Source organism: Ceratotherium simum, chromosome 26, assembly GCF_057802395.1.
Source record: "Ceratotherium simum simum isolate JZ-2026a chromosome 26, ASM5780239v1, whole genome shotgun sequence".
NCBI classification, from domain to species: domain Eukaryota; kingdom Metazoa; phylum Chordata; class Mammalia; order Perissodactyla; family Rhinocerotidae; genus Ceratotherium; species Ceratotherium simum.
Genome location: NC_141925.1, coordinates 36,950,900 through 36,968,293, shown reverse-complemented (window position 1 = coordinate 36,968,293; position 17,394 = coordinate 36,950,900). Strand labels below are relative to the sequence as shown.

Here is a 17,394-nt window from a genome sequence, read left to right as displayed (position 1 = left end):
CAAAGGACTTAGTTTTTAAAAAAAAAAAAAAAAAGAGGGTTGGGGGAGAAGGGCTTGACAAGAAAACAGTTCCCATTTTAAAACACTGAAACGTGTCCTCATCTCATTTCACAATCTGTCAGTGACCCCAAATGGAGTGTCCACTAACCAGGGCTTTAATTGCCCAATCAGGACAGTGTCCTTTTAGACTGGCTGGCGATGGTTCTTTCACAAGGACTCTTACTCTGGGACTCTATGAGCACCACCCTAAAGGATCAAAACACACTATTTCATTACCTCCTGGGAGGCAAGTGAGAGTTGCGTTCCACCTAGCTTTACATTTTGCTTTTCAAGCTCTACTTCCAATCTTCTAAATTAGCAACCTATTTCGACTCATGCTAAAACACTTTTAAATATTAGGAAGACAGCATTAATAAAAAGACAAAGTGAACCAAGACTACGCACATAAAATATTTATTATGCTAAAGAACAGATTTTATTTTTCATTTTCCCAAAACACTAAGATAGCACACAGCATAGTAATTTAGCACACATATATGCAATCAATAACCCCAAAAGTGGTTGTTTTAAGTCTTACTTTGGGATTTCTTAAAAACTTATGCTCTGAAGTGACGTTTACCAAAGTTATCAACAACAAAAGGGGTTTCCTCAGAAAAATCTTAATGTAAAAGCTACCTCAATTCCTATAAACTGGAAACTTTCTATGACGGAAATACTCGATTTGCCTCTCTATAACTGAGCTACAGCTTAAAGTCTCAAGCTCATTTTTACTCCAGGCAACAGTGCTAGGGTTCCTACTTTGAGAAAGGATTATTCTAAAACTAAGTTTAATATTGCAACTTTCACCGTAGGGCCTCCATTTAAATTGCATTTCAAGTGGAAGTAAGGGATGTGAGAAAAGAAATCCAATTTTGCTGCAGACCAAAATTATTCTACCAAATGCAGAAATGGTAACAGCTTACCATCAACTCAGCAAGGCTTAGAGCAAGTACCGAGGGGGTGACTTTTACAAATATCCACTTCCGTTAGATGGTCAGACACAGTCTGAAGAGACGGTATCTGGGACAGTAGCCCTTTAGAATGGGTGTTGAAGATATATAAAGAACTTTATGTTAAATCTTTATGTTCTAATCTGATATTTATATAGGATACATTAATGTTTTCCAGGAAATGGTTTCCCAATCCTGAATGTCTTTTTAAGCACATTTTAGAACATTCTCAAAAATTCCCTTCCACATCAACCAGCTTTCCATGAGTTTAAATTCCACTTCTTTTAAGTTTGTCTGGTCAAACCAAAGAAGAATTTCATGGCTGCACTGTTTGCATCCAGACTTAATGCGAAACAAATCATTCTGACAATTTTTAAAATTAATCTCACTATTTTTATTGTTCTGCTTGTACCTTAACTATGGCATAATGGCTTTGCTAATTCGAAAGCTTGTAGAGCCAGTAAACCCAGTGTTATCTGCAGACCATTTGAGGTACTTTTTACACTTGAAAGTATTTTCTTGTATTCTACTGTTTGCTCTGAAAACATAGGCTCTGAATGGCCAAGGAAAACATGTTGTCTCATCATTCAGGAATACCTCGGGACGTGTGTGCAGCAGTGTAGACAGGATGGAATGCAGGCAAGATGGTTCCAACTCAGGGCCTAGCCCCTCAAGAAAAGCACTGGGTGGTTGATCCTCAGAAATCCCCATTTCTGACGGTTTTTGACGGCACAGTAGTCCTGACTCCCAAGGCTCTCCTTTGTGGCACCATCCTCTGTGGCCATCAGTGGCCCTGGGCCCTCCTCCCAGCCAGTCCCTCACCAGAGCTTCCCCAACACCACAGGACACCCCAGCAAAACACTCTTCTTCTACAGGAGCAAAGAACAGATCCACAGTCTTGCTCTGAGCCGCTGCTGAATTTCTCCTTAATGATTCGTTCAAAGATGGCAGCACTTGGTTGCCATTGTGAAGCAAGAGGTTGAACTCACTCAGATCATTTCTCATTTCCAATGATAACTCCTCATTTTGTGAATTTCCATTTACATCAACTGCAGGCTTAATCAACCAGAAAGGTATGTCTGATGGGCAAGGGCCCTCCTTCTGTGTTCTTTTAAGTCTATGTAATAGTTTGTCCATGTCCTCTCCCTCTCCCGTCACTTTTGCGAGGCAGATGCCGAGAGCCCCTCTTCCATCCCTCATGCTGTGTGTTCTCTGATGTGGTGAGCCTGAAGACACGCCTTTGTCAATCAGCAGAAGGCCTTCAATGGATCTCAATGTGAACCTGAAAAAGATAATCAAATTAAAGTGTTATAATGAAGATACAATCTTAAGAGAGTCTACACACATCAGATATTTTCTAACAACATAAAGATCTCTTTAACAGTCTCTGGTACCAAGGATTCCTACATTTTCATAGAAAACAGGATGACAACCTACCAGTTAGAGACCACAACAAAAAGAATAGTACTTTATTAACGCAGTGTTTCCTAAAAATACTTAAAAAAAGTACACTCTTGGGCTTTGTATTTTCACAGCCACATAGTTATTTGTGTAGGTTCAATAAAAATCTGTCCTCCTTTTAATGGGATATAATTGGATGACTCAATTATGCAACCAATGCCTTATCTGAAGTGTCCTATTTGAGAATGATTCTCAGTGACTCAAGTATGACAAGTCACTTTTAAAGAATCAAGGTCAACTTTACTTATGGATCCAATGTCTACAAAGCCCTCCCAGGAAAACCAGCCTGGAGGGGTCCTGGCAGACAAGATCCCAGACTTCAGGTGGTAAGGAAGATCACTCGCTGGCAGGTCAGGAACCTCAGCAAATTTTGGAGCCTCGATAAGAGAAGAATTCACTCAAATTTATAGGTTACTGCAAGTGAAAACATGGTGGAGAAAGTTTCTTGGAATTAGTTCCCCACTCTCAGACTAGCAAATAATTGAGGATTTTAACGAGATTCTGCATAAAAACTTCTGGACAGAAGCTGATTAGTGACCTCAGCAGTTGTGCAAGAGCAAACCCGAGGTGGCCCATCTGGTTAGCACTCTTGCTGCACCTGCAAACCTAATGAGACAAGGCTTTTTCTGTGACCAAGAATAATCTTTCTTTGACATTGTTATGTGCCAGATGGGGAAGACGTCAGAAAAACCGTGAAAAGCTTTGAAATGGACAAAAAATAAGACTACTGGGTGTGCTGTCCAGCACATCCTTTGGGTTATCTAATTCTATAGGGCCCTGCGCCTTTGTCTTTGAGCTGCTTTACAACTCTGCGAGTTGCAGAAAACTTAAGAGGAAGGCAAACAATTTCTTGTCCAAAGAAATGAAAATTAATTTTATCCAGAAGAATGCAACTGATTATTGCACATGTATGGATATTGACTAGTTTTACATCTATTTGTAAATTCACTTGAGCATTCCTGATTACATACGTGTGTGTTGTCTCAATTCTCCTTTAAACTGATTATAAGATTTTACTAGTTCTCTCATTAACTGATGAGTTAAAGTCTCTGACACATGTTCCTTTAAAAAACAGCCATACCCCCAGAACATTAATAGATGGAAAATACATAAATCATATTCAGTAATCTTCCGAAGAAGCTAGCCTAAGGAGGCACAGCAGTCTAAAATGCAGTAACTCTATTGGGAAGAAGGAGGGATGGAAATGTGGGTACGTGAGGTAGAAGCTGGACAGAAGGCAGCTGACATCTCACCTCCACAGTGAGAGAAAGACAAAGCCTACAAGTGAAAAGTCAAGAAGCAAGAGCACAAGCATGAATTTAGACAGAGAAGTAAACGCCAAGAGAACCAGCCACAGCTGAAAGCAGTTGGCTATGGGGATGGAGAAATGGGAGGCAGGAAACTGCTGTTTCTCTTAAGGAATCTTGTGGAACTAGGAGACTCTGTAAGCTATATGACTCTAAAAGTGTGTTAAATTTTTTAAAAATTTAAGGAGAGTACACTGGGAAGAAAATACAGCAAATAAGTATTATTGGACGCTGAAGTAGAAGGCAAAGAGGGCTAAGGAATGGGCTGTGGAGCCAATCAGGGGCTGATAAAGAGGCAAGGCCACAGTTACAAGGAGCCTGGACTTCATTCAGCAGGTGATGAAGAGCTAATGAGGAATTTTCAGCCAGGAAATGCTGGCTAGATTTGCAGTTTAGATTAATTACTCTGGCTGCAGTGTGGTGGCTAGACTGGAAAGGAATCACATTAGACAGACCAATTAGGAAGCTATTCCAATAGTGCAGGGAAAAGAAGTAAGGCTGTGAGAGTAGAGAGAGAAATTGAAGTATCTTTTTAAAGTTGGTGACTGACTAGATGTCGAAGAAGGTGAGGTTTCTTCCCACTTTCAATTCTGGGTAATGAAAGTGTCATTAACTGGAAATGGGGAGGAGGAGCAAGTCTAGGGGAAGTTGAGGAGTGCAGGTTGGACATACGGAGTTTGACTGTGGGACTCCGGCAAACAGTCGGATTAATAAAGTCTTTAGCTCAAGAGAGGTGTCAGAGCTGGGGACCTAGAGTCAGAAGTCACTAGCTTTGGGGAAGTAGATAAATGATGGCTCTGGTGTAAGACATCAAGAGAGAAGACAGAAAGATGGTAAGGTACAGAGGGCCAGAATCTCCAAGACCTAAAGACCAGACAGGCGAGGGGCCACCAGAGCCACCAAGCAAGGCTCAAAGCACCTCGGGAAAACTGTGTGTCATAGACGCCAACTGCATTGAGTGCTCCAAAAAGAGGGCGGTTAGCACAACAGCTTCTTGCACAGCTAAGTTAGCTACAGGTAAAACCTTTCACACAATCTTCTAGTCCAGCAGTCGATAAAACGGGGTGACCCTACCTCAAGGAGCATGGGAGAAAATATCAGAACATCTTTGCCTACTTCATTTTTGTCTCATCCCCCTTTTAACTTTTTCTATGTTTTATAATATATACCATATTTTGGTAGAGCAAAATATATAGTTTATAAATAAGGACAGATATAGACATAGATATAATCTATGGGGCATGCAGAAAACTTTTTATGGATAGAAGTGTGACCATTACTTTACATAACAACTGATAAAAACAGAACAGTACAAAGCAATAAACAAATGTAAGGTGCAATTCTTTTTTTTAAATTGAGATATAACTGACATAACATTAGTTTTAGGTATACAACATGATTCGATATTTCTATATATTGCAAAATGATCACCACAATAAGTCAACATCCATCACTACACATAGTTACAATTTCTTTTTTCTTGTGTTGAGAACTTTTAAGAGGTGCAATTCTTATAAGTGTTGATTCCAGCTACAATTCAAAACAAATACTTTCTAGGTTCACCAAGTCAAATCTAATTAACTTCTCTTGACAGTTCTCTCAAATTAACTTTCCAAACCAAATTATTTCAAATCTTACATTTTATTGATTTGAATGAAAGGTACTAAGAATGAACATTTTCCTGAAACGGAAGCATTCCTAAATATATTTTTAACCCATATTAAAAAAGGTTTTTAAAAAAATTCTTAAGAAAAACAGGTCATTTAATATGAGCCAACTCTCAGAAAAATTAGTTTCTAACCACTTTTACTATGTCCTTGTATAAGGACTTAGTACTGTTCAGAAAAATGAATTATTTCTAGAATTGCATTAAAATATTTTACATAAGGTACCATTAATGTAATCATGTATTTAATAATGATAGAATAAACTGTTTACTAAAGATCTTCTAGTTCTTTAGTAAATTTGGTAATAAACTATGTATTTAATTCTCTTAACAAAAATACTTCAGGAGGTCAGTGAAACATTCTGGCTCTCGACCCTCAGCTAGCCACCTCTTCTGGTGCTAGACTGTTACCCACATTACTTACATTTTGAGAGCCAGAAATAACTTTCAAATAATTTCTAAACAGGTAGTCATTTGTGAAATATTTTTTGTAGTTTATTCTCACTATACTACATATATAGGTACACTATATTGTACCAAATAAAATATGCATAATTATACAATTAACTGTCCTTGGCCCTAGCTATCTCATCATCTCCCACCCCCGTGTTAAGTCTACAAAATAATAAGCAGCATAAATTATGGCAAACACATTTATCCACCAAAACTGAGACCACCAGAATGAGGGAAAGAGTCTATTTTGATGTTCAAGACAGTACGATTTAGGAAAAATAAAGTGCAGTACTGGGAGTAAATTCCTGAACTTACTCCCTCACCCGCCCCTCCTCCCCCCCCCCCCCGAAAGATGACAAAGATTGAAAATGGAACCACAGAGGCAGAGGGGGTAATGTGCGCGGGGTGAGGAGACTGTCTGGGTCTGTCCATGATCCTCAGTGCAGATGAGGGAAATCATCTTGCACAAAAGCCCTGCCTGCTGGAGGCAGCCGTCCTGCTGCATGACAATAAGCCTGACCCAGTTAGGCAGCTGCTGCCCTCTTGGACTGCTGTCACCTTACCTTCCCCAGCCTGAGCTATTAATGGCCTCAGGGACCTGCCAGTCTGGATACCACTGCTCTGTAAACTAAAAATATCCTGGCCTCTATGCTTCTGAAAGCCAGCTGGCAAGGCTATTCCCAAAGGCGGCCAGGGGAAGACACAGCTAAATGAGCAGCAGCTGCTTGGCCAGGTCAGGACGACAGTGGGCTTGGAGTAGGGTCCTGCCTTATGATGGTTCACAAACGCGATCCCAGACCATCCCGGCTTCACTGGGCTTTTAGATGTGAACATTAACATACCTTAACATCGCTGTGCTCACGACTAAAATGATCAGACTGAGAAGATGGCTGAAACAAACTCCTCAAATTGCTACACAGCTTAGAGGATGAGAAACAGGAACGACTCAGTCATCTCTACATTAGGCTGAATCATAACCACAGGAAACACACTAACAGTACTGAGTTCCTGTCACTAACCAGTCGACACGTCCAAATCACACTTGCCCTTAAAAAGCCGGGTGTGCGGCTCTTGCTAGCCACCACCCTGTTTCCTCCTTCTGCCACCGGGACGCCAAAGGGGCGTTCCCACGTCCCAGGGCCAGGCTATGACCCAGCTCAGGGGCCTTGGCAATCTTCTTTTCTCAGGATGTTGTGAGGACTCAATGTGTGACAGCACCTAGCATCTTCTTCCAGCATCTCATGGGCATCCAATAAACAGCAGCTATAATCATCATTATCACCATCAAGAGTGTTTTAGGGAACAAATGACAAAATGCTGCTGAGAGGTTCTGTAAAGCAGAGGACAGAGAAGTGACTGCTGGATGGCAACATGGAAGTGGCCTAAACATGGACCTGCACGTTTCAGTGGAGGGGCAGAGGCCGAGGCCAAGGCTGCAGGGCTAAAGAGTGAATGGGGAGCACCCAGAGGCACCCCCGGCATTGCTGAGGAAGCATACAGTGCAACAACTCAGTGGAGGGCAAGTTGGCAATAACTTCAAAAACCATTTACAAATGTATAACCTTTCATTCGGGATTCTACTCCTACGATTTTTGCTACAGATTCAATCAGCGGGCATTCACTGAGCCCCTACCCTAAGCCAGGTGCTAGTATCAGGACGTTATGCCAAGCAGACAAACAGGGCTCTGTCTTCTTGAAGCTTACTTACTCTCTAGTGTACACACAGACAAGGACAAAAATGTCCCATGCACAAGGTTGTTCACCACAGTACTGTTTGGAGAAAGGTTGGTTTGGATCCATATCACACACCATATGTCAGGATAACCTCCAAATGCATCATATTTAAAAGTAAAAAATGAGGGCCCCGTGGCTCAGCGCTTAAGCGCGCGTGCTCCACTACTGGTGACCTGGGTTCAGATCCTGGGCGAGCACCGACGCACTGCTTCTCCGGCCATGCTCAGGCCGCGTCCCACATACAGCAACTAGAAGGATGTGCAACTATGACGTACAACTATCTACTGGGGCCTTGGGGAGAAAGAGGGGAAAAAAAGGAGGAGGACCAGCAATAGATGTTAGCTCAGGGCCGGTCTTCCTCAGCAAAAAGAGGAGGATTAGCATGGATGTTAGCTCAGGGCTGATCTTCCTCACAAAAAAAATAAAATAAAATAAAATGGTTCAACACAGAGTTACCATATGACCCAGCAATTCCACTCCTAGGTATATATCCAAGAGAAATGAAAACATGTCCACACAAAACCCCTACAAAAATGTTCATAGCAGCATTATTCATAATAGCCGAAGAGTGAAAACAGCCCAAATGTCCAACTGATGGACACAAAAGACAAGAAGAGACCAAAGAAATGTCACAGACTGGAGGGAGCTGAGGAGACATGGCAACGCAATGCAATGTGGGGTCCCAGAACTGAGAAAGAACATTAGCGGGAAAAACTGGTGAACTCCAAATAGCATTGTACTGATGTTAATTCCTCAGCTTTGATAACCGGACTATAGTCATCTAAGACGTTAACATTAGATGGAGCTGGGCGAAGGGTCTATGGGAGCTTTCTGCACTATTTTTCAACTTTTCTCTAAGTCAAATTATTTCAAAGGAAAAAGCAAAAAAAAAACAAACCAAAAAAGTGATCCATTCTGGCTAGGATTTATTTAAAATACTCCAGTGTGGGGGCCGGCCCCGTGGCTTAGCGGTTAAGTGCGCGCGCTCCGCTGCTGGCGGCCCGGGTTCGGATCCCAGGCGCGCACCATCGCACTGCTTCTCCGGCCATGCTGAGGCCACGTCCCACATACAGCAACTAGAAGGATGTGCAACTATGACATACAACTATCTACTGGGGCTTTGGGGGAAAAAAATAAATAAATAAAAAACTGTTTAAAAAATAAATAAATAAAATAAAATACTCCAGTGTGGGGTGGGGAGATGGAGACAGTGCAGGGTTGGGGGGAAATAGATAAAACAAGATTAGCAAAGAGTTGATCCTTATTGAAAATGGGTGATGGATACATGGGGTTCATTATACTATTCTATTTTTGTGTATATTTGAATATTCCCAAAATAAAGCTTTTTAAAAAATGAACCTTTCAAAAAGTAAACCAGATTAGGTCACATGTCCGTGAAATATTTCCCATCTCACTCAGAGTACAAGCCAAAGTCCTTACAAAGGTGCGAGCCACTGTCCTGCATGCCCTCCCCTCTCCAGGAAATTTGTTCCTAGGATCATATAAGAGAAGAATAGGCACTTAGAAACTTTCACGGCAACTTAACATTGCCACAACATCCAGGAGCATAATCTCTTTTCTAGTAATTTGGTTTTCTTTAAATTGTAGTAAAATATACATAACAAAATTTACCATTTTAATCATTTTTTAAGTGTACAGTTTACTGGCATTAAGTACATTCCCAATGCTATGCAACCATCATCACCATCCATCTCCACAACTTTTTCATCTTCCTAAACTGAAACCCTGTCCCCATTAAACGCTAACTCTATTCCTCCTTCTCCACAACCCCTGGCACCCACCACCCCACTTTCCATCTCTATGAATTTGACTACTCTAGGGACCTCTTATAAGTATCCTTTTGTGTCTGACATTTCACTTAGCATAATGTCCTCAAGGTTTATTCAACTTATAGCTGGTATCAGAACTTTATTCCTATTTTTGTGTGTGTGTGTGTGTGTGTGTGTGTGTGTGTGTGTGAGGAAGACCAGCCCTGAGCTAACATCCATGCTAATCCTCTTTTTGCTGAGGAAGACCGGCTCTGAGCTAACATCTGTTGCCAATCCTCCTCCTTTTTTTCCCCAAAGCCCCAGTAGATAGTTGTATGTCATAGTTGCACATCCTTCTAGCTGCTGTATGTGGGACACGGCCTCAGCATGGCTGGACAAGCGGTGCGTCGGTGCGCGCCCGGGATCCGAACCTGGGCTGCCAGTAGCGGAGCGCATGCACTTAACCGCTAAGCCACGGAACAGGCCCCAAGTTTTTTTAATTTTAAATAAACTTTCTCCTTATCAACTACCCCTCCTCAAAATTTTTAAAAATTAATATCTAATGTCTTTAAGTGAAGAGTAAAACTGGTTTGCAGATTTGCTTGAAAAGAATTAAGGGTAATTTTTCCTCAAAATCTGCACGATTTCGTTTTTAAGCCACGGGCCGGCCCGTTCTTTTTAAAGCTGAATAACATTCCATTGTATGTATATAACACATTCTGTTTATGCACTCGTCTGTTGATGGACACTTGGGTTGCGTCTACCTTTCGGCTATTGTGAATAGCACTGCTATGAACATTAAGTACATTAATGGACTTGTCCATTAATGGAGTACAAGTGTCTGTTTGAGTCCCTGCTGTCAAATCTTGTGAGTATGCACCTAGAAGTGGAATTGCTGAATCAAATGGTAACTCTGTGTTTAACTTTTTGAGAACTCACCAAACTGTTTTCCACAGCAAATGCACCATTTTACATTCCCACCAACAGTGCACAAGGGTTCTTATTACTCCACGTCCTCACCAACATGTTTTTTTCCTTCTTTTCTATAGTAGCCATCTTAATGGGTGTGAGGTGGTATTTCATTGTAGTTTTGATTTGCATTTCCCTAATGACTTTTTTTTTCTTTGCCCCAGCACGGGATTTTATTGCCTTTCTGGCAGAGAGGAGGGGTCCTGGGGGCAGTGCCACTCCCAGTTTGGGCAGGGAGAGTGTTTCTCAGTCTGTGTGGATCGAGGCTCCGACTTGGAACTGGGGCGGTTGGTGGAGACTCTTAGAGGCTAAGCTTGGCATGGGGATCCCTGGGTCTGGGCTGGGAGATCCTGCCAGTGAGAAATGGGTGGTCACACACCCTGTGAGAGCCCCTGGGGCGGGGTGGGGAAGGCTTCGAGTCTCACAGAGAAAAGCTGACTCCGATGGGTCCGTGAGAGCCCAGGGGCAGGGGGACACTGGGGGCTGTGTCCACATCTGGCAGAGCCAGGACAGAGAGGGGGTCCTAGACACCGGAGCCCCTCCTTGGGTCATCCCACAGGGCCACAAGGCTGTAGTGGGCGAGCTGGGGCTCAGAGCTCATCATGGTGACATGTCAGGTCCTCACTGAAGTAAGTGGCCTGGCTGCCCACAAATATGTTCCACTCAGTTGCCCATCTTTTCATGGGTTTACTGGCCATTTGTATATCTTCTTTGGAGAAATGTCTATTCAAGTCCTTTGCCAATTTTTGGATTAGTTTTTTTGTGGTTGAGTTGTAAGAGTTTAGATATTAATCCTTATCAGATATATGATTTGCAAATACTTTCTCCCATTCTGTAAGTTGTCTTTTTCAGTCTCTTGATAGTGTCCTTTGATGCAAAAGAATTTTAATGTTTGTAATGGTGATGAAGTCCAATTCATCTACCTCTTCTTTTGTTGCCTGTGTTTTAGCAAGAAATCGTTGCCAAATTAAGATTTTCCCTTATGTCTTCTTCTAAGAGCTTCATAGTTTTAGCCCTTACGGTTAGGTCTTTGATCCATTTTGAGTTAATTTTTATACAAGGTGTAATGGTCCAGCTTCATTCTTTTGCATGTGAAATCAATTCATTTTTATTGGATCTTACAAAGCTATCAGGAAGTGCTACAGTCTGAATGTTTGTGTCCCCCTAAAATTCATATGCTGAAACCCTAACCCCCACAGATGATGGTATTAGGAGGTGAGGCCTTTGGGAAGTGTTTATGTCATGAGGGTGGAGCCTTCATGAATGAGATTAATGCTCTTATAAAAGAGACCCCACAGAGATGCCTAGCCCCTTCCACCATGGGAGGACACAGAGAGAAGCCACCGGCTATGAACCAGGAGGGCCCTCATAGGAGCCTGACCACACTGGCACCTTGATCTTGGACTTCTCAACCTCCAGAACTGTAAGAAATAAATGTTTGTTGTTTATAAGCAACCCCGTCTGTGGAGGTGAAGAAACGTTGTTCCTTTTCCACAGATCATCCAAGAAGCAGTGCCTAGGCTCTCTCCTGAGTTAGGGCTACTCCCTGGTCCTGGAATGCTCCCCCCAGGTATTGACAAGCATATTTATAAAAAACTTCCTAAATGTGATAATAGTACATAGATGATTTTTAAACTTGCTTTTCTTCTCTTTATATACGGTGAATATCTTTAACATTAGCACATACAGATCTAACTCATACCCTTTAATATGTGCTTGAGGGCCAGCCCCGTGGCTTGGTGGTTAAGTGCGTGCGCTCCGCTGCCGGCGGCCCGGATTCGGATCCCGGGTGCGCACCGAGGCACCGCTCCTCCAGCCATGCTGAGGCCGCGTCCCACATACAGCAACTAGAAGGATGTGCAGCTATGACAGACAACTATGTACTGGGGCTTTGGGGAAAAATAAATAAATAAAATCTTAAAAAAAAAAAAAAAATAATAATAATAATATGTGCTTGAATCGTTATATGATTATTTGTAAGACTTTTAAAAAACTTGAGTCCAGGATATAGATATTCACAGTACTATTCTTTCAAATTTTATATAGGTTTAAAATTTTTCAAAAGTATATGAAAAACCATGATTAAAGCATTCACTGGAGAGACAGCAAAGATGCTGGAGTATTTTCGTGTTCCTATGTTTAGTATTCATCATCTCAAAGTATACTCTTGTTCATTATCTCAGAAGCGAGAACAAACCCCTAAGTTTAACTGAGCGCACGCTTTTTACTTAGCCCATTAAGCTTTTACAAAGTTTATAAGCTTTTATAACGTTTTCTTAATAGTCTATAATTTCCTCCAATTTTCTTCTAGGAGGTTGATGTAAATCAAGCAACAGAATAAAACTCATTTCAAGCTGGAACTGACCCTGGGTCCAGGGTCTTGGAATCATTACTACTTCTGAAATTGTTCAGACATAAGAAAGATCATTTAATCGATTAGAGTCAAAGCCAAAGTCCTTTCAACGTCTACAAGACACCACATGAGCTGCCCCTAAACCTCTCAGTCTGAATCTCCTGCCTCCATCCTCACCAACCAGCCTCCTGCTGTTCTAAACACATTAGCCTTGCACCAGCTGTAGGTCCTTCCCTGCACAAAACGAAATACTCTTCTAGCTCAGACATCTCCAAGGCTACAGCCCTCACCTCCTTCAAGGTTTTGCTCAAATGGCACCTAATCAATGAGGCGCACTCTGACTGCTCTATTGAGAACGGCAACCAGCTTCCCCATCCCTCCCTGCATTCCCGACCTCTTTCTACCTGATTGGAATGAATGAATGTAGGTTGTCAAGTGATAGGTAAACATGGAAACATACGGAGCTGTGGATTTAGAAAGCCATTCAGAAAGAGGAGACTACAAAAGAGCAGTTAGAAACAGAACGAAGAGGGCCGGCCCCGTGGCTTAGCAGTTAAGTGCGCGCGCTCCGCTGCTAGCAGCCCGGGTTCGGATCCCGGGCGTGCACTGATGCACCACTTCTCCGGCCATGCTGGGGCCACGTCCCACATACAGCAACTGGAAGGATGTGCAACTGTGACATACAACTATCTACTGGGGCTTTGGGGGAAAAATAAATAAATAAAATTATTAAAAAAAAAAAAACAGAAAGAGGAGAGGGGCCTCACAGAGGGAGGAGCCAAAGGAAGGTTCTCAGGCCTGGTCAGCACAAGGTGGTGTGGCCAATAGCGCAGGAGGACAAGGCGTCTTCTTTTCTCTGACTGTTCTTTTTTAGGGCTTCTCTTTGAATAGTTATAAGAATCTAGGTGACCTGGGGCTAAGATACTCGATTCTTCCCACAGGCCACATAACTGAAAAGTTGCAGGCATAACTAGTTAAATTATAGCAGGTTGTCAGTACAATTTTTTATCCTGCTTTTACATTTGGTATTTGGTATGGATTCTCATTTTTCTTACTGCCTTATATTTCAGATTCTGTATAAGTAAGTAGGATGCTAACAACTCAAGATTAAGGCTTGCTTGCAAACAGTATGCTTAAATCACAACCCTTCTGAGTTTACAAAGTGCTTTTGCACCTATTTTCTCAATCATCTTTCATATTAAAGAGGTATCAACCTCCTTAAAATGTCTCCCTGCCCTACAAACAAATGACTTGGAGGTTTTAAGTAAACTTGAGAAATGGAGTCCTTTATTCCTTATTACTCTCGAAACAGATGGAGAGGATGTGTACAGAGTGTTCTGAATAAAAAGAAGGCAGTGAGCTGGGCTGTCCCCCTTTACTCAGATTCTATTTCCTGTTGCACTTCCCTTTACCAGAGGCCAGAATAATTAAACGCTCAAATCAGGTAAGTTGGTGATTTTTCACAAATGAACAGAAACTCTAAACCTGCAGGGGAGTTTAAAGCAGCAGATGTAATTATTACAGTAAAGAAGAGAGACACCCCCACTCCCCCCGCCCCCGGTGCCCCTCAGCATGTGAAATGGCTACTGTTGCACTTAATCAAGCTCAAGATCAAACCCAAAATCTTCACCTGGTTCTTAGAAAGCTCTCCCCTATAGTAGCCAGTGACCACCTTGTCTGTGCTTCCCCCCACCCCGCTCACCCCTGAACTAAAAAAGCCTACACTCTACGCCCGAAGCATTCAGCTCCCGCAATCTCTAAAGCCCTGCTGAGCTGGACAATTACTTGACATCAAGTCCACCAAGTCACCCATTATGGGCGTCTGGGATTGGTGCGTCTAGGCTCTCCTGACTGCCCATACCACTTTTATCATAGAGCCAATTTCCCTCCTCCAAAATGCACTTACCCTCCATCATTACAAAACAGATTCCTTGACATAAAATTTGTACTTGAATAACCTTTCCCCAGAGATTATCTCACAGCCCTAGAAACAACCGAGAGATTTGGAAACTCTAAGCATCATATTAGAAATGGAGTCCTTTATTCCTTATTGCTTATGAAACAAACAAGCATCCAGCACTCTTGCAATGAAGAGAGCAGGCACAAGATCATATCAATATGCTGAACACAAGTCCTCTCTGAAATGAGAACAGAAGTGTGAGAATGTACCAGCATTCAAAAACCCAAAGAAGAACATTCAAGGTGGCAAGAATAGCACGTGCAAATACCCAGGGGCAGGAAGGGGCTTGGTGCATACAGAGTAGAAAGGAAACCAAGAGAAATGGTAAGCAAGGAGCAAGTCAGGTGAGAGGTTAGACAGGTGAGCGGAACTCAGCTCTGCAGGGTAAAAACACATGAACTGCATTCTGTGGGCTATGGGAAGGAGTTTTGTTTTTCTTTTTTTTTGTGAGGAATGACATGATCTATGTTTTTAAAAGACTTCTCTAACTATCCCGGGGAGAATAGATGGAGGCTACTGCAATAGTCCAGGCGAGTGATTATGGTAGCTTAGACTACAGTAAGTAGACATATGAGAAAGGCAATTTTTCTAATGGTACAAAACAGGGTAATTTTCAACATTATGTACTAGGTTTTCTCTTACAGTCACCCTTGTGATTTTATAAATGACTGCAAAGTATTAATAAAACTATAGATAAGAGGTCTCAAAGTAGGAGCTTGGGGTCAAATATAGCCTGTAGATACGTTTTGTTTTGGCCACAAAAATTTTTTTTTTTAATTTGAGTTGATATCTAAAAAATCAGGATTTCCAATTTCTCTTGGAACTCACCGGATCTCGCAAACAAGAGCTGGCTAGTGGCAACAGGCTTTCTGGTTTACCCTGCCCCCACACCCAGCACCCTTTACTCACTTATACCACCTGCTGGAAAGACAGCTGCGCTTTCTACTCCTTCAGTCAGGTACCACTTAAGCATGCCACAAGCCCTTGCTCACATACAAGTATCTCAATTTGGACCTTGAAATAGAGAGGCAGGTTCATCTCAACTCACCTTAACACAATTTTGATCAACAGTTGGTTTTAAGCCTTATGTGGCCTGCCAAGACCAGGGAGGGGCACCAAAAACCTGAAGGTCCAAGCATAGGGACAATTCCAATCTGATATAACAAACCAGAGGAGGAAAAAAAAAGGACAACATCTACATGGTCTCAACACTGCCTAGTCCTACAGCTCAGGCTTCCTCATTTTGCACACCAGGGAGCAACACAAGTACTGTAAGCCACCCAAGGGCAGGGACCCATCCCTCCTCCATCGCAGAGCCTGTGCCCAGCACACAGTAGGCACTCCAAGATGTGTAAACAGAATCCAAGAGAAGCTCGGCACCTGGCCATCTATGACACACTTGGAAAGGAATAATTCTCAATCTGATGACTTTCCATTCTACTAAAAAAAGACAGCTGTAATTCAAGGGATGTAGAAATGTCAATCATTTATAGCAAAGGTGATCACCAGCAAAGGTACTGGGCGTGTGCGAATGCGTGTGTGTATTATTTCAAATCTGAATTGTTTCGGGCCTCTGAACCTTTTGCGCCTATCCCTCTTCCACCTGATTTTCCCTCATCCTCACCCCCACCCCACTTCCACCCCTGGCCAGGATAAATAGGATACATCTATCAGAACATTAGCTAAGATCAATTAATCCACTTTAAGTTTCAAGGATATTTTTTTAAGCTTCGTAAAGTTTGGGAACTAATAAAGCCAATCACAAACCCACCCTGCAAACTCAACAATTTGTAATTTTCTGCTCAAAATTTCCTCTTCATGGCCTGTCCAGCCCGTACCAGCATTCACTCGCCTATCTGCGGACCACACACCCGAGCTATCGGCCCTTACCCAAGGCAAGCCGCTCCACCCCGCCCTCCTCCCACCAGCATCCTTTGCAGAACGAGGATAACGATAACCTCAGCGGGGTTTTCTCCCGTGGGGTTGCAGGAGAAATGCACGGTGCTTGGTATACACTCAGCATCCAGCCTGGCAGCATCTTCATCGTCCTCGGCGAGGTGCGCCGGGCCGCGCTGGGCAGACCGGCGCGCGGAGAGGGTCAGGGGAGACGGGCCAGGCGGGCGGCTCACCCACCTGCAAGCGGACGTTGAGCATCATGGAAGCCACGATGTAGAGGTAGGGGAAGTTGATGCGGAGCCGCCAGGCAAGGTCGAAGAAGATGAGCAGCGTGCGGGTCAGCCCCTTGCAGAAGACCCCATAGGAGCGGGCGGCGGCCGAGCGCGAGAGCCGAACAGCCAGGCCCGACAGAGCCGCCGCCATATAGACCGGCGCCCGCCGCCCGCCCGCCCGCCCGCCGCGCACCGACCGCCCGCGGACCCGGGCCGCCCGGCGCTCCGAAGCCCGCCCGCCCTCTCGGCGCCGCGTCCCCCCGGGCCTCCGCCCCGGCCGCCGGCCAGCGCTTGGCGCGCTAAGGGAGCGAGTGAGGCGGTGGCAAGGCCGGTGGGGGAGCGGGCGGGCCCCAGGGAGGAGAATCCGCACGTCACGCTCGGGGAAGCGCCTCCCCGAGCCACTGCCTTCTCCCAGCCTGGCCGCGCGGCCTGACGTCACAATGCCCGCGCCGCGCCTGCGCGCCCTGGCCGCACCCCCTTAGCCCCCGCCCTCTGTCACCTTCCCCAGGTGAGACGCGCATGCGTGGACGAGGTGGCGCGCGGAGGGCGGCTGATGCGCTGTCCC

The 17,394-nt window shown here is 43.7% G+C and overlaps 2 protein-coding genes across 2 annotated transcripts; both read right to left on the bottom strand.

Annotated features, from left to right (window-relative positions):
• Positions 1–437: 437 nt before the first annotated feature.
• Positions 438–6,801, bottom strand: FAM220A (family with sequence similarity 220 member A). The gene is given in 3 exon segments (XM_087417533.1): positions 438–1,565; positions 1,567–2,271; positions 6,719–6,801. Coding segments are annotated over 3 exon segments (876 nt in total). The 5' UTR covers positions 6,727–6,801; the 3' UTR covers positions 438–1,402.
• Positions 2,124–17,007, bottom strand: SMIM10L3 (small integral membrane protein 10 like 3). The gene is made up of 2 exons (XM_014795647.2): positions 16,795–17,007; positions 2,124–2,271 (listed from the first exon to the last, which is right to left on the bottom strand). The coding sequence occupies exons 1-2, from the start codon at positions 16,978–16,980 to the stop codon at positions 2,251–2,253; spliced, it is 207 nt and encodes a 68-aa protein (XP_014651133.2). The 5' UTR covers positions 16,981–17,007; the 3' UTR covers positions 2,124–2,250.
• Between the last annotated feature and the right edge of the window lie 387 nt (positions 17,008–17,394).